Source organism: Gracilinanus agilis, chromosome 2 (genome assembly GCF_016433145.1).
Source record: "Gracilinanus agilis isolate LMUSP501 chromosome 2, AgileGrace, whole genome shotgun sequence".
NCBI lineage: Eukaryota > Metazoa > Chordata > Mammalia > Didelphimorphia > Didelphidae > Gracilinanus > Gracilinanus agilis.
Genome location: NC_058131.1, coordinates 420,978,915 through 421,001,534, shown reverse-complemented (window position 1 = coordinate 421,001,534; position 22,620 = coordinate 420,978,915). Strand labels below are relative to the sequence as shown.

General features: G+C 41.2%; 1 protein-coding gene across 1 annotated transcript in view; it reads right to left on the bottom strand.

The window, feature by feature from the left end:
- Nucleotides 1-16,158: 16,158 nt before the first annotated feature.
- The window catches only part of TNFAIP2 (TNF alpha induced protein 2), a 30,829-nt gene continuing 24,367 nt past the window's right edge, over nt 16,159-22,620 (bottom strand). Inside the window, exons 10-13 of the mRNA XM_044664628.1 lie at nt 21,791-21,946; nt 21,301-21,422; nt 17,700-17,832; nt 16,159-16,766 (exon numbers count right to left, since the gene is read on the bottom strand). Coding sequence (XP_044520563.1) covers nt 16,653-16,766; nt 17,700-17,832; nt 21,301-21,422; nt 21,791-21,946 — 525 coding nt within the window. The 3' untranslated portion in view covers nt 16,159-16,652. The remainder of the gene's footprint in view (nt 16,767-17,699; nt 17,833-21,300; nt 21,423-21,790; nt 21,947-22,620) is intronic.

Sequence of the window (22,620 nt, the reverse complement as noted above, 5' to 3'; positions counted from 1 at the left end):
ATAATCATAGCATCTATCTCTGTTATGATTCAAATGATCTTAAGAGGTTCATTTTGGGGTAAGAATATTAGTTTTTTAGTTATATCAGGATTATGGGTTAGGCTAGCATTATAACAGATTTCTATACAGATTTCCATGGCTCTCTTGGACCTGGGCCAACCCTTCTCTTGACCACCCCAAGATATCTTTGATTGGTGATAGCTAATTAAGAGGTGGTCCATTAACCTATCTATTCCCACAGGTAGACAGGTCACATATGTAGTAAAAATATAATTGCAGAACTTTCCTGTTAGCCAGAGCCTGTGAAAGAACCACATTCCTCAGGACAAAGAGAATGCAAAAATCTGTACACTGAATGGAGCCAGAATTCTCTTTAATATATAGGAAAGGATTTTAGACCTTTACAATCCAGGACACGTATATAAAAATAATGCAGTATATGAAAAATAAATTTTCACAACTTCCATGGTTGTTGTCAGGATTAAATGAGAAAATAATTGTAAAGCACTTAGTACACTGCCTAGTATAAAATGTTAGCTATTATTATTATTGATGAGTGTGATACCTTAGGGTTGGTTTAAATTGTACTACTTTATTGGTGATTTTGAACAGCTTTTCAGGTTGTTCAGGATTGTTGATAACTTGTATTAAAAATAATTATTCGCTCATATCTTTTGGGGAATGGCTCTTATGTACTTAATTCTGACTCAGTTTCCTCACTTGTTAAATTGGGATAATAACATTTCTACATTCCAGGGTTGTTGTGAGGATAAAAAGAGATGATATTTGTAAAGTGTACTGCAAACCTTAAAGCATTATATAAATGCTAATTGTATTATTACATGTGTGTCAAACTTTTGGTCAGACTTTTATCAGATACAAATTTAATGCAAATATATTCCCTCACTTACATTTTTTTAAACCCTTGCTTTCTATTTTAGTATCAATTTTTTTTTTTTAAAACCCTTACCTTCCGTCTTGGAGTCAATACTGTGTATTGGCTCCAGGGCAGAAGAGTGGTAAGGGTAGGCAATGGGGGTCAAGTGACTTGCCCAGGGTCACACAGCTGGGAAGTGTCTGAGGCCGGATTTGAACCTAGGACCTCCCATCTCTAGGCCTGGCTCTCAATCCACTGAGCTACCCAGCTGCCCCCTTTAGTATCAATTTTTTAAAAACTCTACCTTTTGTCTCAGAATAGGGGTTAAGTGACTTGCCCAGGGTCACACAACTAGCTTAGTATCAATTTTAAGATAGAAGAGTGGTAAGGGATAGACAATCAAGATTAAGTAACTTGCCCAGGATCACACAGGCAGGACATGTCTAAGACCAAATTTGAATGTAGGTCTTTCCAGCTTCAGACCTGGTGCTCTAGCTATCCCTCTTCGTGTTGTTTTTAATATCATTGACTTTATGTGTTCAAAAGTTCCCATCCTTCATGTGAGGACTACATACAATTCTTTTCTTAAAAATTTAAATTTTAAAAAATTTTTATTTTGAATATTTCCCCATAGTTACATGTTTCATGTTCTTTCCCTCTCCCCCAAGTCCCCTTCGCCCCCCTTAGCTGATGCACAATTCCACTGGGTTTTACATGTATTGTTGATTAAGACCTAATTCCATATTATTGATAGTTGGACTAGAGTTATCCTTTAGTGTCTACATCCTCAATAATATTCCCATTAGCCTACATACAATTCTTAATTGGATGCAAAGATGTGATATTACTATTATTTAATAGGTTTTTTCAAGCTGCCTCACTGGAATTTATACTTACATTAATTAGCTCACACATCTACTGAGATAGTGGAGCACATTAGCAGTGGGGAATTAATCATGGGATCAGTTAAGTTTTTTTGAATCCACTTAATTTTGGGATCAAAGGGGCAGGTAATAGGGACAAGGTAGTATGAAGGACATGGCCCTTTCAGGATTTGAGTGGCCATCAGCAGCTTGTTAAGTATATGAAATCTTGGCCCCTTTTGCTAAGGGTGTCCTTCTCAAATTTTGATTGGTCATTTGCAATATGAAAGGAGTGGGCAGAGGAATAGGTAGCAGGGAGATAGCTGCTGTGAGAGTTTAAAAGAGGAGAAATGGAGCTGCCCAGTTCAGTTGTAAGACAATTAAGAAGGCTGTGAAAGCTGGGACATTAAAGCTGATGACGATTTTTTTCCCTTTGAGGCTCTGCCACCCAGGCAGCAAAAAGTAGACATATCAGAGGTAGAAAAAGAGACACATGGTGTTGCTCGTCTCTATCTGTATGCCCAGGTGAGGAGAGGTAGCTGCTGGTATCATAGCAGTTCTTTCCTCACTTCCACCAAGAAAGAGGTCAATCAATCAATCAACTTTTATTAAATACTTACTATGTGATAGGCACTGTGCTAAATGTTGGAGATACAAAGAGACAAGACAGTCCCTGCCCTCAAGGAATTTATAATCTAAGGAAAAGAGACAATTTGGCAGTTTAATAACTTTAATATGCATATTAAAGGACAGCTAGGTGGTACAATGGAGAAGGTACCAGGTCTACAGTCAAGAAGACCTGTGTTAAAATTTGCCCTCAGATACTTATTAGCTGTTTGACTCTGGGCAAGTCATTTAAGTCTCAGTTTCCTATGAGCTGGAGAAGGAAATGGCAAACCATTCCAGAATCTTTGCCAAGAAAACCCCAAATAGGGCCAGGAAGAGTTGGACAGAACTGAAATACATACAAAAGTACCACTCATAAGGGAAAAATAAAATATTATTTAAAAAAGGGAAAAAAATGAAAGTGTAGCACAGTAGCCTGCTAAAAGGCCCTTTCTTTTTTTACCTGGCAAAAAGAAGCCAGGAAAGAAAAAAAAACCTATAAATACTCTGAGTGGAGAGCCCGAAGTCCCTCTAATTCCATGCTATTATGAACTTGGAGAAGTTTTTACTAAGCAGTCTCAGTAAACATCCTTAGAGGTCTCTTTGTGTATGCCGCTAGGACTGGGTCATCTTTGGCAAGTCTCTTGTTATTTACATAGAAGTGTGGGGAGAGGGGCACTAATGATTGAGAGGATTAGAGAATGCTTCATGTAACAGTAGTGCTTGAGCTGAATATTGAAAGAAGCAAGAAATTCTATGACCAAGATGTGAGGAAAAAGCATTCCAGGCATGGGAGAGAGCTAGAGTCCAGTCTCAGAGATTGGAGTGTTTGTGTGAGGGACAGTCTCAAGGTTCAGTTGGGCTGGTCTGTAAAATGTGAGAAGAGGAGTAATGTATAATTAGACTGGAAAGGTAGGTTGAAACCTGGTGGTGAAAGTCTTTAAAAGTCAAATAGAGGGGACAGCTAGGTGGCTCACTGGATTGAGAGCCAGATCTAGAGATGGGTTCAAATCTGGCCTCAGATACTTCCTAGATGGTGTTATAGGAATATAGGGTACAAGGGAGATATAGAGATATAGTGATGGTGATGGTGTGTATCTATTTATGATCTACTCAGCTGCAGTTGGTTGGAGGAACACCTACTCCTATCACCCTGACTGCTGCTGAAAGTTATCCCCTTCCTCTAACAGCTGCCCAAGTAAGGATCCTTGAGAGGTTAGATAGATGGGTAACTTTTCAGGTCCAACCTGGTGTTGGATAAATTAGTATTAGGCTATTGATCTGCCTTGGAGTCAAATGCAGTCAGATCCTAAACGTTATCCAAGGCAGATCAGGACTGAAGGCTATTGATCAGGTGGAAGCTGGATATTTCACCTCTCTTCTACCTCCTTATGTGTTTGAGAGGAATCATTCTTGTTACTCTTGCTTGTGATTCTGCTTAATGAAAGGTTTTTTGCTTTTGCAAACATAGGAGACCCAATGTACTATGGTTGCACTCCATCTTTAGCTAGGGACCAGTTATTTCTGTATTTTAAGGTATTATCAACAGATCTAAATCCTATCCTCAGACATCATCTTTCTGAAAATTCCTTCCCAAAGTGGGAAGGGAAAGGAGGAAGGGAAGGAAGGAGATAAGTTCAATCATATAACTTAGGAAAAACTGTGTGGAAATTTATTCATTAAATGTACTTGGTTAAAAAAAGAAAAAACTATTAATTCTTAAAAAGCAAAGTAAATTAAAAAATCCCTTCCGAAGAGGCAGCAAGGTTCAATGGTTAGAGAATAAAGCCCTGGTTCAAATCTGCCTCAGATACTTTCCAGCTGTAGGACCCTAGGTGAGTCACTTAAACCCAATTGCCTAACCCTTACCTCTCTTCTGTCTTGGAACCAATATTTAGTATTTATACTGATTCTATGATGGAAGGTAAGGGTTTAAAAAAAAATCTCTTTCCAGATCCACATGACTCCCATCTGCCTCTTCACTCTTGCTGTTTCCTTCACCTTTCTTTCCTCCACCTATATCCTTCCATTTAAATCCTGTCCCACTAGACTGTGGGGAAATGGTGTGCCTAGAGCCCAATGGAGATGGGGAATGACAACAGATTATTATTGTTATTTTTATAACTATAAATAACATAAATATAACATATTTATATAATATGACAACAGATTATTATTGTTATTATTATAACTGTCATTATTATTTAGTTATAAAAGTTAAGAATAATCATAACATATAAAAAAGCCATAAAACTTACTGTAGACATTCCTCCGTATCCTAATCACTTTGTTTAGGTGCCTCATTGAATAATACAGCAAGAAGATATTGCAACTGGCTGAGAAACAAATTAACCTTACCTCTAGGGCATGTAATTAGGCAAGCCCTGAGGTATTTGAGGTAGTCAAGGCTAGTAGTTGTTAAGATTAAATTCTCTGGAGACTGTATCTTAATTTATACTTATTTATTAAATGATAAAAAAGCAGGTCAGAGAAAGAAAAGGCACCAGCCACCTGTGGCCGGTTGTTCCCTTTCTAAGCCTCTTCACCTCGTCATCCTTCCCTCAGTGGTCTGTGGGGTCCCACTACAGACCCATCTCCTCACACTGTGATTTCCTTTCTCAATTCAAACATACATTCAGTGATGCCATTTTCCTGGGTCTAATTGGTTGGACTTAACCCAGTTTGAGTCGGAGGCTGGTCCTCCGGATGCCAGGAGTCACGTTGGAAAAGAGGCAAGCATCTTCTGAATCCCAGGAAACCATGATGCTTCTTGCAGTCCTCCCAAGAGTATCCATTTGTTTCCCTTATACAGATAAGCCTTAGTCTTTGTTCTTAATTCAATCAGAAGATGGAGTTGAATAGCAACTACAAAAGAATAGTGGTTCAGACCAGTAAATTCTCATAGTGTATATGAAGGAGACTAAATATGGAGACTCCATGATAAGGAGATAGAGGAAAGAGGGAAGAATTTCTCTCTCTTCTTATAGTCATGTAGTTGTTTTTTTAAACCTTACTTTTCATCTTGGAATCAATACTGTGCATTGGTTCCACAGCAGAAGAAAATGAAAGTCCAGGCAATGGGAGTTAAGTGACTTTGCCCAGAGTCACACAGCTAGGAAGTGTCTGAGATCAAATTTGAACCCAGGATCTCTTGTCCCCAGGCCTGGTTCTCAATCCACTGAGCCTCCTAGCTGCTCCTGAGATATCATTTTAAGAGTTGGAAATATGGATTCTCTCCTAGACTGCCTCTAAGTCCTGAGGGCAGATTATTTTACTCCTTCTGCCCTCCCAAGACTTTTCCTTCTCCCCTTCTAGTTTTTCATTTTATCTCTACCTCTGCCTCTTTCTGCCTTTCTCTGTGTCTCTGTCTGTTTGTCCATCTGTCTTCCTCTCTGGTCTTTGGTGGTGAAGTGGTCCTGGAGACAGAAAGAGCTGAGTTCAATCTAGCCTCTGACATTTACTAGCCATGTATGCTTGAGCAAAGCAATTGATCTATTTGCCTCAACTTTTTCACCTGTAAATTTGGGATAATAATACACCTTGTTTCCAGGGTTGTTGTGAGGGTCAAATGATCCTCAAACAAATTATCCGCAAAGGATAATAATTGTAAAGTAGTTAACAACCTGTTATCTAGATATATCTATATATACATATATATATATACACATATATATAGTAAGCTCTATATAAATGTTATATATCTACAATAATAATATATTATATGTTAATTAAATTTTATCATCATCTAGTTATAGAATTATTTATTCATATAATTAATAATAATGACAATTATTATTATTATCTTACTTAGCTTTCCTACTCCATAAGTGGGGAAGGGACCTAGTTCTTTCTCTGAATCTAGAGCCTGGTGTACATCTCCAGGTGAAAGAGAAAGGAGACAGAGGAAGCAGGCTGCTTAAGCAGGTGATAAATGCCTTTTGGAGATGAAAAAAAGAGAGTGTTGTCGTGAGAGTCCCTATGCAAAAAGAGTCCTGGGGAGGGACACTACTCTCACTGCTTCCTGACCTGGTAGCCAAAGGTGGTTAAAAGTATGGGGATAGGGAGTGTCCGGCAGAGGGAGCTAAAGCCCCACTGAACCATAGACAGGCCAAGTCTGGATGGTGCCAACAGTCATCAGGGCCAAGATCCGAGCTCAAGCTGAAGCCAACCACTGACTGTCCCCTATGGTATGGATCTTTGTCACTTTATTCAATAAAGAAACATTTACTAATCCAAGCCCAGGATGATGCCAGTACTCATTAGGGCCAAGATTCGAGCTCAAAGTGAAGCCAACCATGGACTGTCCCCTAAGGTAAGGATCTTTGTCTCCTTATTCAATAAAGAAACATTTCTTTATCACTTCCCGAAAAGGGTGGTGGTGGTGGATAATCAACAGTGTGAAAGGCCCAGAGATGAGCTGGGAAAGCTCTCTTGGCTCTTCATTTCTCCATTTAGCCAGCTAGGCACTCAGGATAAAACATTAAAGAGCTGTTAGTCTCAATTGCCTCTAGGACCAAATACAAAAATCTTCTTTTTTGAAATTTAAAACCATTACCACCAGACTATAGCCCATCTTTCTGGCCTTGTTATACATTATTCATAGACTCTTCAGCTGGGCCAGACTCACCTCTTGTTCTTCCTCACACATGATATTCTATCTGCTTTTTCTATGCCTTTGCACAGGCTGTTCTTGATGCCTCTAATACCCTTCCTCTTCACCTTCCTCTCTTAGAAATCTTATCTCTTCAAAGTTCACCTTATATGCCTCCTCTATGAGGCCTTTCCTGAGGCCTTCAGTTACTACTGTCCTTCCCTGCCAAACCTCCTTGTCTTTACTTTTACTATAAAGTATATACTGTGCAAGACACACTGTGTTTGTGTGTGTGCGATCATGTAAACTGCCCCCCTTCAATAGCTTCCTATTGCCTAAAGACAAAGTACGCTGTCTGCCACTCCAAGCCCTTCATAATCTAACTCCTTCCTACCTTTTTAGAATTCTTACACAACTCTCTGATGTGTACTCATTCAACCAGACTTCCTGGCTGTCCTGCAATTGCGATGTTCCATCTCTCTGCTCCAGGCATTTTCTCTAGTTGTCCCTCTTGCCTTGAACTCTGTGTCTCCTTTAGTCTGACTGCTGGCATCCCTGACTTCCTTTAAGGCCCAACAAATGCCATCTTCTACAGGAAGCCTTCGATAAACCACCTGAATTCCCCTCTTTTAATTATTTCCTACTTATTTTATATATAGTTTGTTTTGTACAGATTTGTTCGCATGCTGTCTCCCTCCATTAGATTGTCAGCAACTTGAGGACAGGCACCCTCTTTTGCTTCTTTTTGAATCTTCAGTGCTTAGTACAGTACCTGGCATGTAGGAGGTACTTAATAAAATGTTTATTGATCAATTTTTAAAAATCCTTACCTTCTGTTTTGTTATCAATTCTAAGACAGAAGAGTCTTAGGGGTAGGCAACTGGGGTTAAGTGACTTGCCCAGAGTCACATAGCTAGGAAGTATCCAAAGACAGATTTGAGTGTGGGTCTTCCCAACTCCAGGTCTGGTGGTTCTAACCACTGTACTATCTAACTGTCCCTTATTGATTGATTGGACTGGGCTGATTGCTAAATGTCTCTCTCTCTTTTTTTTTTTTAAACCCTTACCTTCCATCTTGGAGTCAATACTATGTATTGGCTCCAAGGCAGAAGAGTGGTAAGGGTAGGCAATGGGGGTTAAGTGACTTGCCCAGGGTCACACAGTTGGGAAGAGTCTGAGGCCAGATTTGAACCCAGGACCTCCCATCTCTAGGCCTGGTTCTCAATCCACTGAGCTACCCAGCTGCCCCCTGCTAAATGTCTCTTGATTAAGTACTGGAGACCCTGAATGTGGAGGCTGAGGAACTGAACACTGTGTCTCAAACAGAAATAGAATCAGAGAACAACAGAATTATTTCAGTTAAAATTAAAAACAATCCCAGAATGTCAGAGCTGGATCGAACCTAGGAAGTCACCTATTCCAACGGGGGGGGGGGGAATTTTTATTGAAGGAAAAAAAAGTGAAGCCCCCAAAGAGGGAAGAGACTATGGAGGTCAGATCTAGGACCCTGAGGCTAGGTCTTCTGACTCTTAACAGGGGGCATTTCATCTCATTTCCTCCTACTACACTGTCAACTCCAGAAAGTTAAAAAAGCAAGCTTTACTTAAATCTGGAGGATTAGAGGGTTTGGTCTGCACAAAATAGGCACTTAAATGTTTCCTGAAATTTGTTGAAACTGAAAAGAATTTGGAGACCAAAAGGCAGAACTAGCCCCAATGGGGAGAAGTTAAAGAAAGGCAGATTTTGTAGTATTAAAAGGAAACATTTCCTAATAACCCAAGTTCTTTAACAATGGAATGGGCTGTCTTGGGAGGTAACGAACTCCTCAGTCATTGGCAGTATTGAAGCAGAAGCTGAATGGCCCCCTGTTAAAGATGCTGCAGAAAGATTTTCTGTACTGGGAAGGAGATTGTACTTAAAGATTTGCAAGAGATTCTGATTCTCTCGTTTCTTTTAGTCTCTGTGGGCACTCTGCCTCAGTTTCCTCATCAGCACAATTGTACTAAATGACCTCTGTTTCCTTCCAGTTCTGGGTCTATAATGATAGGATCCCAAGAACACCACACTCCCAGCTACTCACATAGAGAGCCTGCCCCACACTGTTTAGTCAAGAGGCCAGCTGTGTTTCCTCTCTTGACTCAGCTTCATTAGCCTCCCCATCTCCCTGCCTCCAGCTGGACCCTCTCTGCCTGCTGGAATGCTTGAGGCAGACACATTCTCTCCATTCTCCCGGGTAGCAGCTGCTGAGAAATGCAGCCTGTATGAGGAAATCACATGGTTATGGTAGGCTGCATCCCAAAGACGCTTGCAGGGGATGAATCTGGTCTTTGGGTCAGCCTGGGACATCAGACTGGTCTCATTCTGTCTACCTTCAGCCTCTAACTCTAACTCCCCTCAAATGGACTATTCTTACTCTGTGGAGGCCCAGCTGAGCATGGGAATCTTCTGTCTGCCTCTCCCACTGACCAACACTACCTTCCCCCGCTCCCCACTCCCTAGGTGGCTGTCCTATGCACCAGGGCAAGAATTTCCATCAGGCATTGTACGCTGAAAGCTGAATTCTTGGCATCAAGAATCAGTTAGCAACTGAGGAAATAGTGACTGCTGCCCTCAGGAAGCCTGCTTCCCCTTTCCCAAAGGGCTAGGCTGTTTAGCACAAATGCTGTCGTCCTGCTGTGCCCTTCCTCATTCCCTGAGGATAGTTTTCTGGGTAGTGGCCCTACAGGAAGTCCACTGGGGTCAATCAAGGACAATGTGGGGTCTTGACTTTCGCAAATCACTAATGCTTGATTTTTGCAAGTCACTCCTCACTCCCTTTCATTTCCTTGCCACTCAATTTTTTCCTCTGGTTTTTCTTCACCCTGAGCTGGTCTGAGACCTAAGAATTTGGAATGGCAGAGCCTGGAAGGACCTTCAATGGGCCAGGTGCTGGAACTGAGATTTTACTCTACTCCTGGGGTTTGAGCCACACTAGATGCTTCTGAACTTTCTCCTTTCTCAAAGATCTCCCTGCAAGGGAGTGCCACTGCTGTGCATAGTCCCCTTTCTCGGGTCACCTTGGATCTGTGATCTGAAGCTGGGTAGTGAGCAACAAAACTTCCAATTGGCATCTGTCCCTGTTAATGTGCCCCATATACGTCTGGTGGTACCAAGACCTCTTCTTCCTGGGCAGTAGAGAGCACTGTGTGCAACCAGACAGACCGCATCCCCAGTGTCCACAGACTTCTCTGAGGCCCTTTATCAAACTGATCTGGACAAATGAAACTACTGGGCCTTATTTGGAGTTCTCCATCAGGTTCTGACCTCTAGTGCATTTTTTTTAACCCTTGTACTTTGGTGTATTGGCTCATAGGTGGAAGATTGGTAAGGGTGGGCAATGGGGGTCAAGTGACTTGCCCAGGGTCACACAACTGGGAAGTGGCTGAGGCCGGGTTTGAACCTAGGACCTCCTGTCTCTAGGCCTGACTCTCACTCCACTGAGCTACCCAGCTGCCCCTGCTCTAGTGCATTTTTTAGATCTGTTTGGAGGAGTTTTGTGGAGGGGAGCTCAGTTGGACTACTAGTACCACTCTGACATCATGGTTCTGCCTCTTTTGCTCTTTTTTCTTTTTTAAACCCTTACCTTCCATCTTAGAATCAATACTGTGTATTGGTTCCAAGGCAGAAAAGTGGTAAGGGCTAAGCAATGGGGGCTAAGTGAATCACCCAGGATCACACAGCTAGGGAGTGCCTGAGTCCAGATTTGAACTCAGGACCTCCCATCTCTAGGTCTGGCTCTCAAGTCACTGAACCACCTAGCTGCCACCTCTCCATATAATTAAAAAAATTATTTTTCTCATATTATCTCTGATATAGGCAAGACAAGGACTATTATCCCAGATGAGAAAACTGGAGTCCTGAAAGCTTAAATGACTTTCTTACTTACACAATTAGTAAGTATCAGAGATGGAATTGGACCTTAGATCTCCTGAATCCATATTCATTGTTCTTCCCTCTAATTCAGGGTAGGGATTATTTAGGGCCTTGATGTCCCCTTCTTTGGCCATTAGACACCTGCTAGAGGGCTGTAGGAGGGGCCTAGAGTCTCAGTTTCTGTATCTGTAAAATGGAGGTAATAACTTCCCTCTCAGGAAAGAGAGAAAGGAATAGAAAATACTTTGGGCAAAATACAAAGAGGAAGGGTGATTGCTGTCATTTCTCTTGTTGCTCTTGCCTGGGCCCTGAGCATAAGAGTTGTTTCTTCTAGGAGCACCTCCAGACAATGCCTTGGTTTGTATCCAACTTCCTGAAGGAGGAATCACTTTTAGACTTTTCCATGGAAGCCTGGAGAATGCTCTTCTCTGATTTTCCATAGATTCAAGACTTGGTCTGGCTGCCTTGAAAGGGGGCTAAGTCACTAAAGACCCAGTGAATTGCATTTCTTTTCATCTTAGTTGGGCCTGTCCTTCAGTCCTGATTTTACATTAGTTTTCTTTCCATTTTCATATTATTATTTTAAATTATATCATATTCATATATATTATGTTTAATTTATATGTAGGTATAATTTGTATATATAAGATATAATATATACTATAGTTCCTTCATTAACTCTCTTTCCAAGTTAGGAAGAAATACAACTGCCAGTGCCTTGGTCCCTTTCCCAAGGTACCCCAAGCCTTGCCAAAAGAACTGTTAGACCAGTTCTCTCAGTTTTCCAAGATTCAGCCCCGGACTTGCCTTCATTGATCTCTTTCTGAAAGTGACAATCCTCTCTCCCTCGGCACTCCCCTAGGCTGGCTTTGTTCATCTCTAGAGCCTTTAACACATTAGTTATCCTATACAATCTATGGGAAGGCCAAGCCTAAACCTGTCCCTCTCAGATCTCCCATAGATGGTGGATTAATTTCCTGAGGTCAAAGCCTGGCCAGGCCTGCTCCTCCTCTGCTGCCCTGAAAGAAGGTGAAAATGGAGGAAGAGAGTCCATGGAAGACCAGTGGTGGGAAACCATATAGGTTGTCATGGTCTGATATATCTTTAGCCAGAACAATTAATTCCATCCCTGAGAAGGGGTTCCAACCCGGAGTAAGAAAAGACCAGAAGTGGGACTGAATGGGGAGAACTAGAGCTTTCCTCAGTTCTGAAAGAGATCCTAAAGCTTACCACTACCATCGAAGCTATCTCTAGGGATGAGCTTGTCTGAATCCTCCAAAGAAGGGCATGGCTTCTGGCAGCTGGGCATCTTATTTTCACAGTAACCAGTTTGCCAACTAGTCTGACTGAGATCATCAAAAACAGGAATGATCACACCCTGCCCCAGAGATTTGGGGAAGGGCCTATGCTTTGTGGCAGGGCAGTCATATAGAGATCTGGCGATGGCAACAGCCTCAGAATTTGTATTCTGGCCTCTCCTAGACCAACAAATTAATTACCTTTTGTCCCCAGGAATAATGACAGAAAATTAGAGTTGGAAGAGACTTCAAAGGGCTTTTAGTTCAATCTATACCTGAACAAGAAAGGAAATTTTTCTTTACAATGATTCAAAAGCTACCTCTCAGTATTTTACTTCTATTTCTTTGAACTATCTGAAAACAAAGCAGAATTCCTCTTCTTAGTGTTTAAAGGGATGTGGTTTCTCTTCAAGGCTAAACATCCTTTAAGTGATATTCACACACCATGGTCTTCAGACTCTTCATCAACCAGAGCACCTTCCCTTGGAAAAGATCCTATTTTGAAATGTCCTTAAACTGTGATGCTCAAGATTGAACACAAAACTTTAATTGAGTTTTGACCAGAGCTCTGTAACACAAGAGTCTGTCCTGAGGTCCCTTCTTTTCTCTCAAAAAATTCTCTTTCTTGGTAACCACATCAACTCTCATCGGTTTGTCATTTTTTTTTAAACCCTTGCCTTCTGTCTTAGAATTGATACAACTATTGGTTCCAAAGCAGAAGAGAGGTAACGATTAGGTAATTGAGGTTAAATGACTTGCCCAGGGTCCCATAGCTAGGAAGTGTCTGAGGCCATATTTGAACCCAGGAGCTCCCTACTTCAGGGTTGGCACTCTATCCACTGAGCCACCCCCCCCATCCCCAGTTTATCATCTTTATGCAGGTGACTTAGAGGGTAAATATTATCCAAGAACAGGGATGAATCTTCTGACTTCAGGCCCTGCACTCTACTGCACCACCTAAGTGCCCTTATATTTCATTATACTCATGTTCATTAATTTGTTTAGCCAATACCCAATGTATGGGTGCCCTCTTAGTCTTTGATTCTTTGCAACTAAATAAAGACCTACAATAAATATTTTTATATAAATGAGTCCTTCCCCTCTTTCTCTGATCTCTTTAGGGTATGTATGCATTAGTGATCTCTTTAGGTCATTAGTTCTCAAACTTTTTTTGGTCCCAAGGACCCAGGACACTCTTAAAATTACTGAGGACTCCAGAGAACTTTTGTTTACGTGGGTTACCAATTGACATTGATTGTTAGAAATTAAAACCGATTGTTGTGGGAGAGCTTTGAGGTGAAGCCCCAGGTTCAGACCAGGTTACCCTTTGCAAGAATGCAAGACTACAAAATTTAGCTTAAACGTAAAAAGAAGAATTTGTTAATTTGGAAACCATGTTGAAAGGCTGAGAGACAGTGTACAATTGGAACACTGCTTCCCCAAGGAGATGGGGCTTGGGGTTTTTATACCCTTTTGACAACAAGACCTATGTGACTAGAGAAAGGATGATGATGGCATGTTACTGGGTCTCTGGAACTCAAAATGGGTCATGTGGTTATATCCTATGCCTCAAAGTCAAAAGGGGGTGAACTGTCTAGTTTAGAGAATAATCAGATATCTGATATAAAGTAGATGCTTATCAGGAGCAAGCTGGGAGGTGCCTATCTGTACTCATCAAGAATGAGGGGAGAAGCCAGAGAAGATCTTTCTCTTAATCAGTCACCTTCTCTTTAACACCACAAGAATGCAAGGAAAAATGAGTCTTTTATGTACTATCTGACTGAGACATAATCTGGAGTTTTGGGGTATCTAGGGAAGGGAAGCCTGTACCCCCATATTATAATGAATTTTTAAAAATTACTTAAAATAACAACAAACTCATTACTTGCTAACATACAAAAATATCTTAAATGAAAATAACTCTATTCTCCCCCAAAGCTTAGTGAGAACATTGTTTTATATATTTTTGCAATTCTCTTTAGTATTTAGATTAATAAAAGTCAGCTAGATTCTCATATCTGCTTCTGCATTCCAACTGTTGTGATTTTTGTTTGAAGTATATTAAAAAATATGGCCTCATACAGATATTTAGTTGGAAAAGTTGGGGAATGGATCTTTTAAAAATTTTTTTATTTATTTAACTAGTTACACGTAATAACAAATTTCCACATCACCATCAATTTGTTCAGCCATTCCACAATCGAGGGACAACCCTTTATTTTCCAATTTTTTGCTACCACAAAAAGTGCAGCTATAAATATTTTTTTCTGCTGTGGGTAATTTTTTAAAATTAAAATTCATTTTTTATTTTTAAATATTTTCCCATGGTTACATGATTTTTTTTCTCTTTCTTCCCTCTTCCCTCCCCACTCCCAGAGCTGAAAAACAATTCTACTTGGTTACACATGTGTTATCACTTGATACCTATTTCCATATTATTCATTTTTGTAATAATCTTTTAAAACCAAAAGCCCAAATCATATACCCATATAAATGAGTGATAAGTCATATATTTTCTTCTGCATTTCTGTTCCCACAGTTCTTTCTCTTGATGTGGATAGCATTCTTTCTCATAAGTCTCTCAGAATTGTCCTGGGTCATTTCATTGTTACTAGTAGTAGAGTTGATTACATTTGATCGTTCCACAATGTTTCACTTTCTGATTACGATTTCTTGGTTCTCTGCTTATTTCACTCTGCATCAGTTCATGGAGGTCTTTCCAGTTCATATAGAAATCAAGCAGTTCATCATTCCTTATAGCACAATAGTTATTTCATCACCATCATATACCACAGTTTGTTCACAGTCATTCCCTAACTGAGGGATACCCCCTTGTTTTCCAATTTTTTGCCACCACAAAGAACATGACTAAAAATATTTTTGCACAAACTGTTTTTTATCTCTTTGGTATACAGACTCTGGGAAGTTTTCTGTCCCCACAGAGGCATGGGAAGGGCGACCTGTGATCAGAGCTGAGCACATTATGTGTACAAACAGGCAAGGGAGTATGGAAAACATGATTAGAGCTCCATATGGGGGTTAGAAGATTGAGCTTTTCTGCTAACTCTCTTCTTGTGATCTTAGAAAGTTCCTTTTCCCCTTTGGGCCAAAGTAAGGCATCTGACCAGATGACCTCTTGGGTCTCTTTCACTTCTAAGTCCTATGATCCTAAATCACTTCCTCTCTCTGCTCCTCTTTTTTCCTTTGTATTTAATTTTTAAAAAAAGTTACTAAAATTTTATTCTTTTTTTTTGAGTGCCAATCTCTCTCCCTCTCTTCAGACCTTCTCCTAACCACTGAGAAGGCAACAACATGATTTTATTTTTATTATTTATTTTGAATATTTTCCCATAGTTCCATGTTTCATGTTCTTTCCCTCTCCCCCAAAACAATATGATTTTAATCATATATGTGAAGCCATGCAAAGTGTATCATTTGTAAAATGAGTAGGTTGGATCTCAAAGTACCTTTCCTATGCTCTGACTCTGTGGTGTGGTTGAAAGTGTACTGGCCTGGGAATCAGATTATCTGGCTTTGAAATTGAGCTCTTCCACTTTGCCTTGTGATGCTGGGTGAGGAAATCTATTTATCTAAGGTACAGTTCTTCCCTTCTCATCTATAAAACAGAGATGACTCTTGTGTCTTAGAAGGGTGAATATTTTATAAATGAAAAACTACTATAAATATTACTTATCGGAGCAGCTAGGTAACTCAATGGATATAGAGCTAGGTCTACAGATGGAAGGTCCTGGGATCAAATCTGACCTTAGATACTTCCTAGCAGTATGACCCTGGATAGGTCACTTAACCCTCTTTGCCTAGCCCTTGACACTCTTCTGCTTTGGAACCAACACACAGTATTAATTCTAAGACAGAAGTTAAGGATTTTTTTTTAAAAAAAAAAGACTACTTATTAAAATAATAATTTGTTATTCTAGGCTCAGGAATAATTATTATTACTCTGGTGCAGAAAGGAAACCAAGATATGAAATGAAGACATTCAACCTGAGATTCTTTAGCAGAACTTTTAATATCAAACTATAAAAATTCAAGTACAAATCTTAGATATAAAGACACACAAATAAAAAGTTCTCTACAATATATACAATTTACATCAGGCCATGTTCCAGAGCTGAAGGGGAGACAGGCCAACTCTGGGCCTGTGCTCCAGATGTGGCAATACTGTTCAATAAGGGATTTCAACCCTCTACAATGGAAGAGAGAATCCCAAGGGCCCTGGTCTATAGACACCTCTCAGAGCCAACCCTTCTGGCTTTCCAGAGGGATAGAGAAGTGATAATTCCAGCCCAAGGATGTGCATGTTTGTGTCTGTGAAGGTATCAGTAAGCACAACTCTAGAGAGGAGGGAGTGAGAGCAAATATGTGGCCACCAAAAGGTTCTGAAAGGAAAAGGCTGGGGCCGCTCTACTATGAGCTCCTTGGACATGATCCCTCAGCAGAGGACTCTGAGGCCTCCCATTTCCAATCCTGCCTTTTGGCCCCACTTAGCAGGCTGCTCCCAGGCGGGGAGGAATCAGAGTCAGGCTCAAGAGGGTCTTGGTCCAGTACTGGTCCATTCCAAGGTTATTGTAGCCCTTTCCGAGGGAACGAGAAGGATCCTGGAGAGAGGAGCAGGGGAGAAGGGAAAGCCCTTAGACATGAGGGGCCCACTGAAAGGGCAGCAAGCAAGGATAGAAGGGGCAGCTTTGTCCTTAAGGCTTCCCCACATGACTTTGGGCTTCAGTGATCTGATGGTATAGCCCAGGAGAGAAAACCCAGGGCTAGGAGGCAAGAGATCTGGATTGTAGGCTGAGCTCAGACATTTTCTAGCTGTAAAATTTGGGTAAGCCATCTCTCCTCCCTTGGTCTTAGTCTCCTAGAACCAAGGGAATGACAGCTGGAACAGATCTCAGTTACAGAACATAGTTTATCATAGTTAGTAAGAGGGTAAGAATCACAGATCAGAGAAAGACAGAGCTGAAAAAGATCTTAGACCCAGAGCATACATTGCCAGAGCTGGAGTATCAGAGACCTTACATTGAGAACCAGATACAAGAAGTAACTTAGAACCAGAGAATATCAGGGCTGAAAGGTACCTTAGAGATCATTTATTCTGATCTCCTTATTTAACAGAAGGGGAAACTGAGGTCTTGAGAAGTGATGTCACAATCCTCTGAAGCCAAATAGTGAATTTTGGTGGTAGAACCAGGCCTGGAATCCCTTCTCTCTTGATTTCTGTCCCAGGGTTCTTGCCCTTGCCATGATTGACTTGATTCAAAGGACAGTCAGTGTTTGAACTGTTCTCCCATTTTTTGGATAATCAGGCTTTTCCTGGGAAGGGTTTGGGGGGACAGACCCTGGGAGTCTGAGACTCCATAACCTCCAAGCCTGTGACCATCTTTTGGGCCACCAGCCGGCTCCTGCTTGAGAGTCTCTTGTACCACGAGGCAGGGGTGGGAGAAGGGCACGATGAGCATGCAAGAAGCTGGGCAGAGTTTTTCGGGGAGGGGAATCATGGGTGCAGGCTGGGCTGTGGTGAAAAACTAACCAACCTTTATAAGTGAAAACAGGGACTTGGAGGAATCTGTCACCAAAGTGCTAACGTCCAAAATGTTTTTGATGCTTTTGATCTCGCTGTGGCTCAAGTTGCCCTTGATGGTCAGGATGGCTCCCAAATGCCCTTTGCTATAAGAAAAAACAAGACCAAGATAAGGAGAAATGTGGCTTAGAATTCAAGGCCCTCCTTGGGGTCCTTCTCCCTTCTGTCCCCCAACCTCACCTTGCCAGCCTACAAACAAAAAATATCAGAGCTAAAAGGATTTTAGAGATTATTTAGTCCAACCAATTTCATTATTTTATGGATGAGAAAACTGAGGCCCAAAGAGAAGGGGGCTTCTTTCAGGAGAAATTACTAGTAAGTGAAATATCTGGGATTCAGAAACAGGCATAATGTGTTATTTCTTTTAAATTCTTACTTTCTGTCTTGTTAGCAACTTGAAGACAGAGGAACAAGGGCTAAGTAAACAGCATTAAGTGACTTACTCAGGGTCACACAGATAGGAAATATCTGAGGCAAAGTTTGAACCCAGATCTTCCCAACACCAGGCCTGGGACTTTATTCCAGCTTCCCCAGGAATAATTTATTTTTCTACTCTATCATTGTTAACTCTCAATGTCTCTCTTGAGGCAAATCTCTATCAGAGCTCCATTATAGTAAGGACCATATCTTACCTCTATGATGAGACTTATCTCCTTACCTCTACCCTTTAGGGGCTCTAAATCCTATTTAAAAAAAAACAAACACCCGTATAGTCTGTCTTAGAATCAATACCGTGTATTGGTTCTAAGGCAGAAGAACGGTAAGGGCTAGGCAATGGGAGTTAAGTGATTTGCCCAGGGTCACACATCTAGGAAGTGTCTGAGGCCAGATTTGAACCTAGGACCTTCTATTTCTGGGCCTGGATCTAAATCCACCTAGCTACCCCTAGCTGCCCCCCCACCCCTAAATTCCCTCTAAACATAATATGCTTTCTATGATTGCATATAAAATTGCTTGCCTTCTCAATGAGGGGGAAGGAAAGAGGGGTAGGAGAGAATTTAGAATTCAGTTTTGTAAAAAAAAAAGGTTAAAATTGTTTTCACATGTAATTTGAAAAAAAAAAAGATTATAGTAAAAATCAAGTGAACAAAACCCTAAGCATGACCTCCTTCAGGAGGGATTCCCTGATATCTGCAGATGCTACTTCCTTGACGCTGAAATGCTCAGGCATTTACTTTGAACCTACATTTTGTATATGTATATATGTTATCTTGAGATTGGTTATTTTTTGGGGGGGTTGGGGGTGGGGTTGTTGTTGCTCGTTCATTTTTTTTTTAAACCTTTACCTTCCTTCTTAGAATCAATACTGTGTATTGGTTCCAAGGTAGAAGAGTGTTAAGGACTAGGCAATGGGGGTTAAGTGACTTGCCCAGGGTCATGCAGCTAGGAAGTGTCTGAGGCCAGATTCGAACCTAGGACCATCTCTAGGCCTGCCTCTCTTTCCCCAGAGCCACCTACCTGCCCTTGGGATTGCTTCATTCACTGTATTTGTGATTCCAGTCATGGTGCTGGGCACATAGCAGATGCTTAATAAATGCTTGTTGATTAATTAATCTAAACCTTGTATTTTTCATAGTATCACTTTGTATACAGTAGGTGCTCAATAAATGTTTGTTGAATGAGAACTTAAAGAGAGCCATAGATTGTTGGTGCTGTATACAACGTCACACAGAGTCAGTGACACAGCTGAGTCTAGGATTTAGTTTGTCTGGCTCCTAGCCTCAGGTTCTTTCTCCCATATACTTTGTCCTTTTCTTAAGAGCTTGTTGCATTATTTTACCATAACTATAGCATCACTACTCTGCTATATAGTTAAGTACTCTTCACTATATAGCATTACATTGCCAGAGTTATTGAATAGATTATCATATGCTCTCCCCCTTTAAAAGCACTGTGATGTAGTCATGAAGAGCTAAATTCAAATCAAGTTTCAGATATGACTTGGGTCAAGTCACTTAACATCTTACAGGAGAGAGCTTAGACTTCATGACCTCTAAGATCCTGTCAGCTCTAAATCTATGACTCTGATCTCCTCTCTGTTCCTCTCACTGACATCCACTCACCACTAGCTCCTGGAAGGTAGAGACTGTTGCTTCTCCCAGCTTCTCTCCAGTAGAATCACTAAAAGATGTCACTGGTCACTAGGCAAATAGAATGCAACCCACTCTATTCGAAGCTCCTCAGATTCAGTGGCTTTGGTGAGCTGCCCACTGGGAACCCACTAGATTTAGATTTTCTTACAGGAATGGCTTGTAGGAGGATAGGTAAGAGAAGTGATGGAAACTTCATGGAAATATTATTATTATTATTATAAATATTACTAAATAATAGATGGAAAAAGGAGGGAAGCATTAGGAATTTAATGGAAATTGTTACATTCAAGCAAGTTTGAACCTTAGCCTCTCCCTAATGCCAGTAAGTTTCAATTAGATATCGAGTGATAGGGTTTAGAGTTTGAGCTAGAAAGAATATTAGAGTTTGAATCCAACTCTCGGTTTGCTGATGGGCCAACTAAAGCTGGAAGAGAGGAAGTGACTCCAAATTAGTGCCCATGAGGTTTGCAAAGTCTTCTTTGTGTTTTCCTTTAAGATTGAGCTTCCTTATTCCCTGGCCTCCACCTCGGTACCAGAGTACTGATCCTCAAGAACAGATAGCAAGTATTTCTAACCCCATTAAAGAGCTCTCAACTTTGAGGTTACTCCTCAAACAAATCCCTCCATCTCCAGACACTGTGGCTGTTCCTATGCCTGGAATATTCTTTTCTCATCTCCACCTCATCGATTCCCTGTCTTCAGATTCTAGCTAAAGTCCTGCCTCTTTTGCAAGGAACCTTTTCCTGATTCTTCTTAATGCCAAAGACTCTATGACTTTGGAAATCACATTTCTAGAGGGAAGGATTGGTGAATGGAACAGAGTTAACATCCCTGGTAGCAATGAAAAGTATTTTTGACACAGGAAAAAAAGAAAAGTCAAATTCCACTTTCACCTCTTCCCTCTTAAACCTCTTTTTGTTTGATATTTGTTTTAGATAGGTAGTTTAGAAGATAAGATGGATTTTTGGTGGTAGCTGGAATGTTTGAGATAAGTAGGGGTCACTAGGAGTTTAGACTCCACTTTATCTGTGTGATCTTGTGTGACTCACGGGACTTGGGTTTCTTTACCTATAAGATGAAAGGGTTGAACCAAATGATCTCTAATATCTCTTTCAGTTTTAAATCTCTGATCCTCAATTTTCTCATCTGTATAATGGATATAGGCAGCTAGGTGGTACAGTAGGTAGAGTTGGACCTAGAGTCAGGAAGACTGGAATTCAAAAGTGGCCACAGATATTTACTAGCTATGCGACCCTGGGCAAGCTACTTAACCCTGTTTGCCTCAGTTTCTTTATCTGTCAAATGAGCTAGAGAAGGAAATGGCAAACTATTCCAGTATCTTTTTTCAAGAAAATCCCACATGGGGTCATGAAGAAATGGATACAATTGAAAACAAACAATAACAAATGATGAATATGATTCTTGGGATGAGTTTTGACTTCTCTCTTCTCTTCCACTCACCTGAAATCTGGGAACCTATTGGCAAATGTTGCCACCTCGAGCTTGATGGCGCTAGTATCCTGGAGCCGAATGATTTCTGCCAGGGTAGGGAGGGCTGGCTCTAGCCAGGTTGCAGGAGATCCCTGAAGGAGAAAAAGCCTGGTCACTTAAGCCCCAAGTCTTCCATTCCACAATGGAGCAAATCACCCTGGCCCCAGACTGAATCCCTTAACTGGATCATTGAGGACCTACAAAAGGTCTTGCTCTTTTCCTCTCAGTCTGCCTTTATTTCACAAAATTGGAGGCAGCCGGGTGGCTCAGTGGATTGAGAGCCAGGCCTAGAGATGGGAGGTCTTGGGTTCAAATGTGGCCTCAGATACTTCCTAGTTGTGTGAACCCTGAGCAAGTCACTTAGCCTCCATTGACCTTACTGCTCTTCTGTCTTCAAACCAAAACTTAGTATTGATTCTAAGATCAAAGGTAAGGATTTATAAAAAATTCTGTCTCTTACATTCTGGGAACAGAAGTGTTGGATGTTCGTGGCATCCATCGAGATCTGTCCGGCCAAGGTCAATTGAAGGTCTGCAGTCCTTAGCACTAGTCGCTTCTTGCTGAGCCGGATGATGTATTCCTTCACTAGGTATAGGTGAATAGCTTCCATGATGTCCTGAAATCAGGAGGGGACAGAACAGCTGGGTCAGCAGATCTGGGGCCTGGGAGTGGGTATAAATGTGGGGCGCCAAGGAAGAGGGGGAAGTGCTTGCTGAGGAAGCTAGAAAGGGAAGATGGAGGAAGTCTGGATCATTACTGGTGGGACTCGGTATCTTGAGATTCTCTGACTCTGTATAATCTAATATGACTCTTAGGGCACTTCCAGGGGCAAAAAGTCATTCATTCTACTTTGAGGCAGGTTCTTCCTTAGATTAGAGAGTAGATAAGAGGCAGCCTCAGTAGAGAGAAAACTGGCCCTGGAGTGAGGAAGACCTGAGTTAAAAAATGGCTTTGGACTCATTAGCTGTAGGATCCTGGACAAGCTGCATAATCTCTGCTGCCTTAGTTTCTATATCTATAAAAGGGTTAATAATAATGGCACCTACTTCCCAGGGTTGTGAGGATTTTAAAAAAATCTATCTCCATGTAATTTCCCCTGGGAGATGAGACAGGTGTGTGTTGGGGAGAGGAGGGATTCCCGAAAAGATTCCCAGGGTGAAAGGTCATGAATAAGTCCTTGGGTCCATCCTTTCCTCTTCCCAAGGGACACAGACTGTTCCCACAGGCCATATGGACGGGGTGAAGGTGGGGAAGGGGTGGAGTAGGGGTCAGACAGTCAGGCAGGCTTCC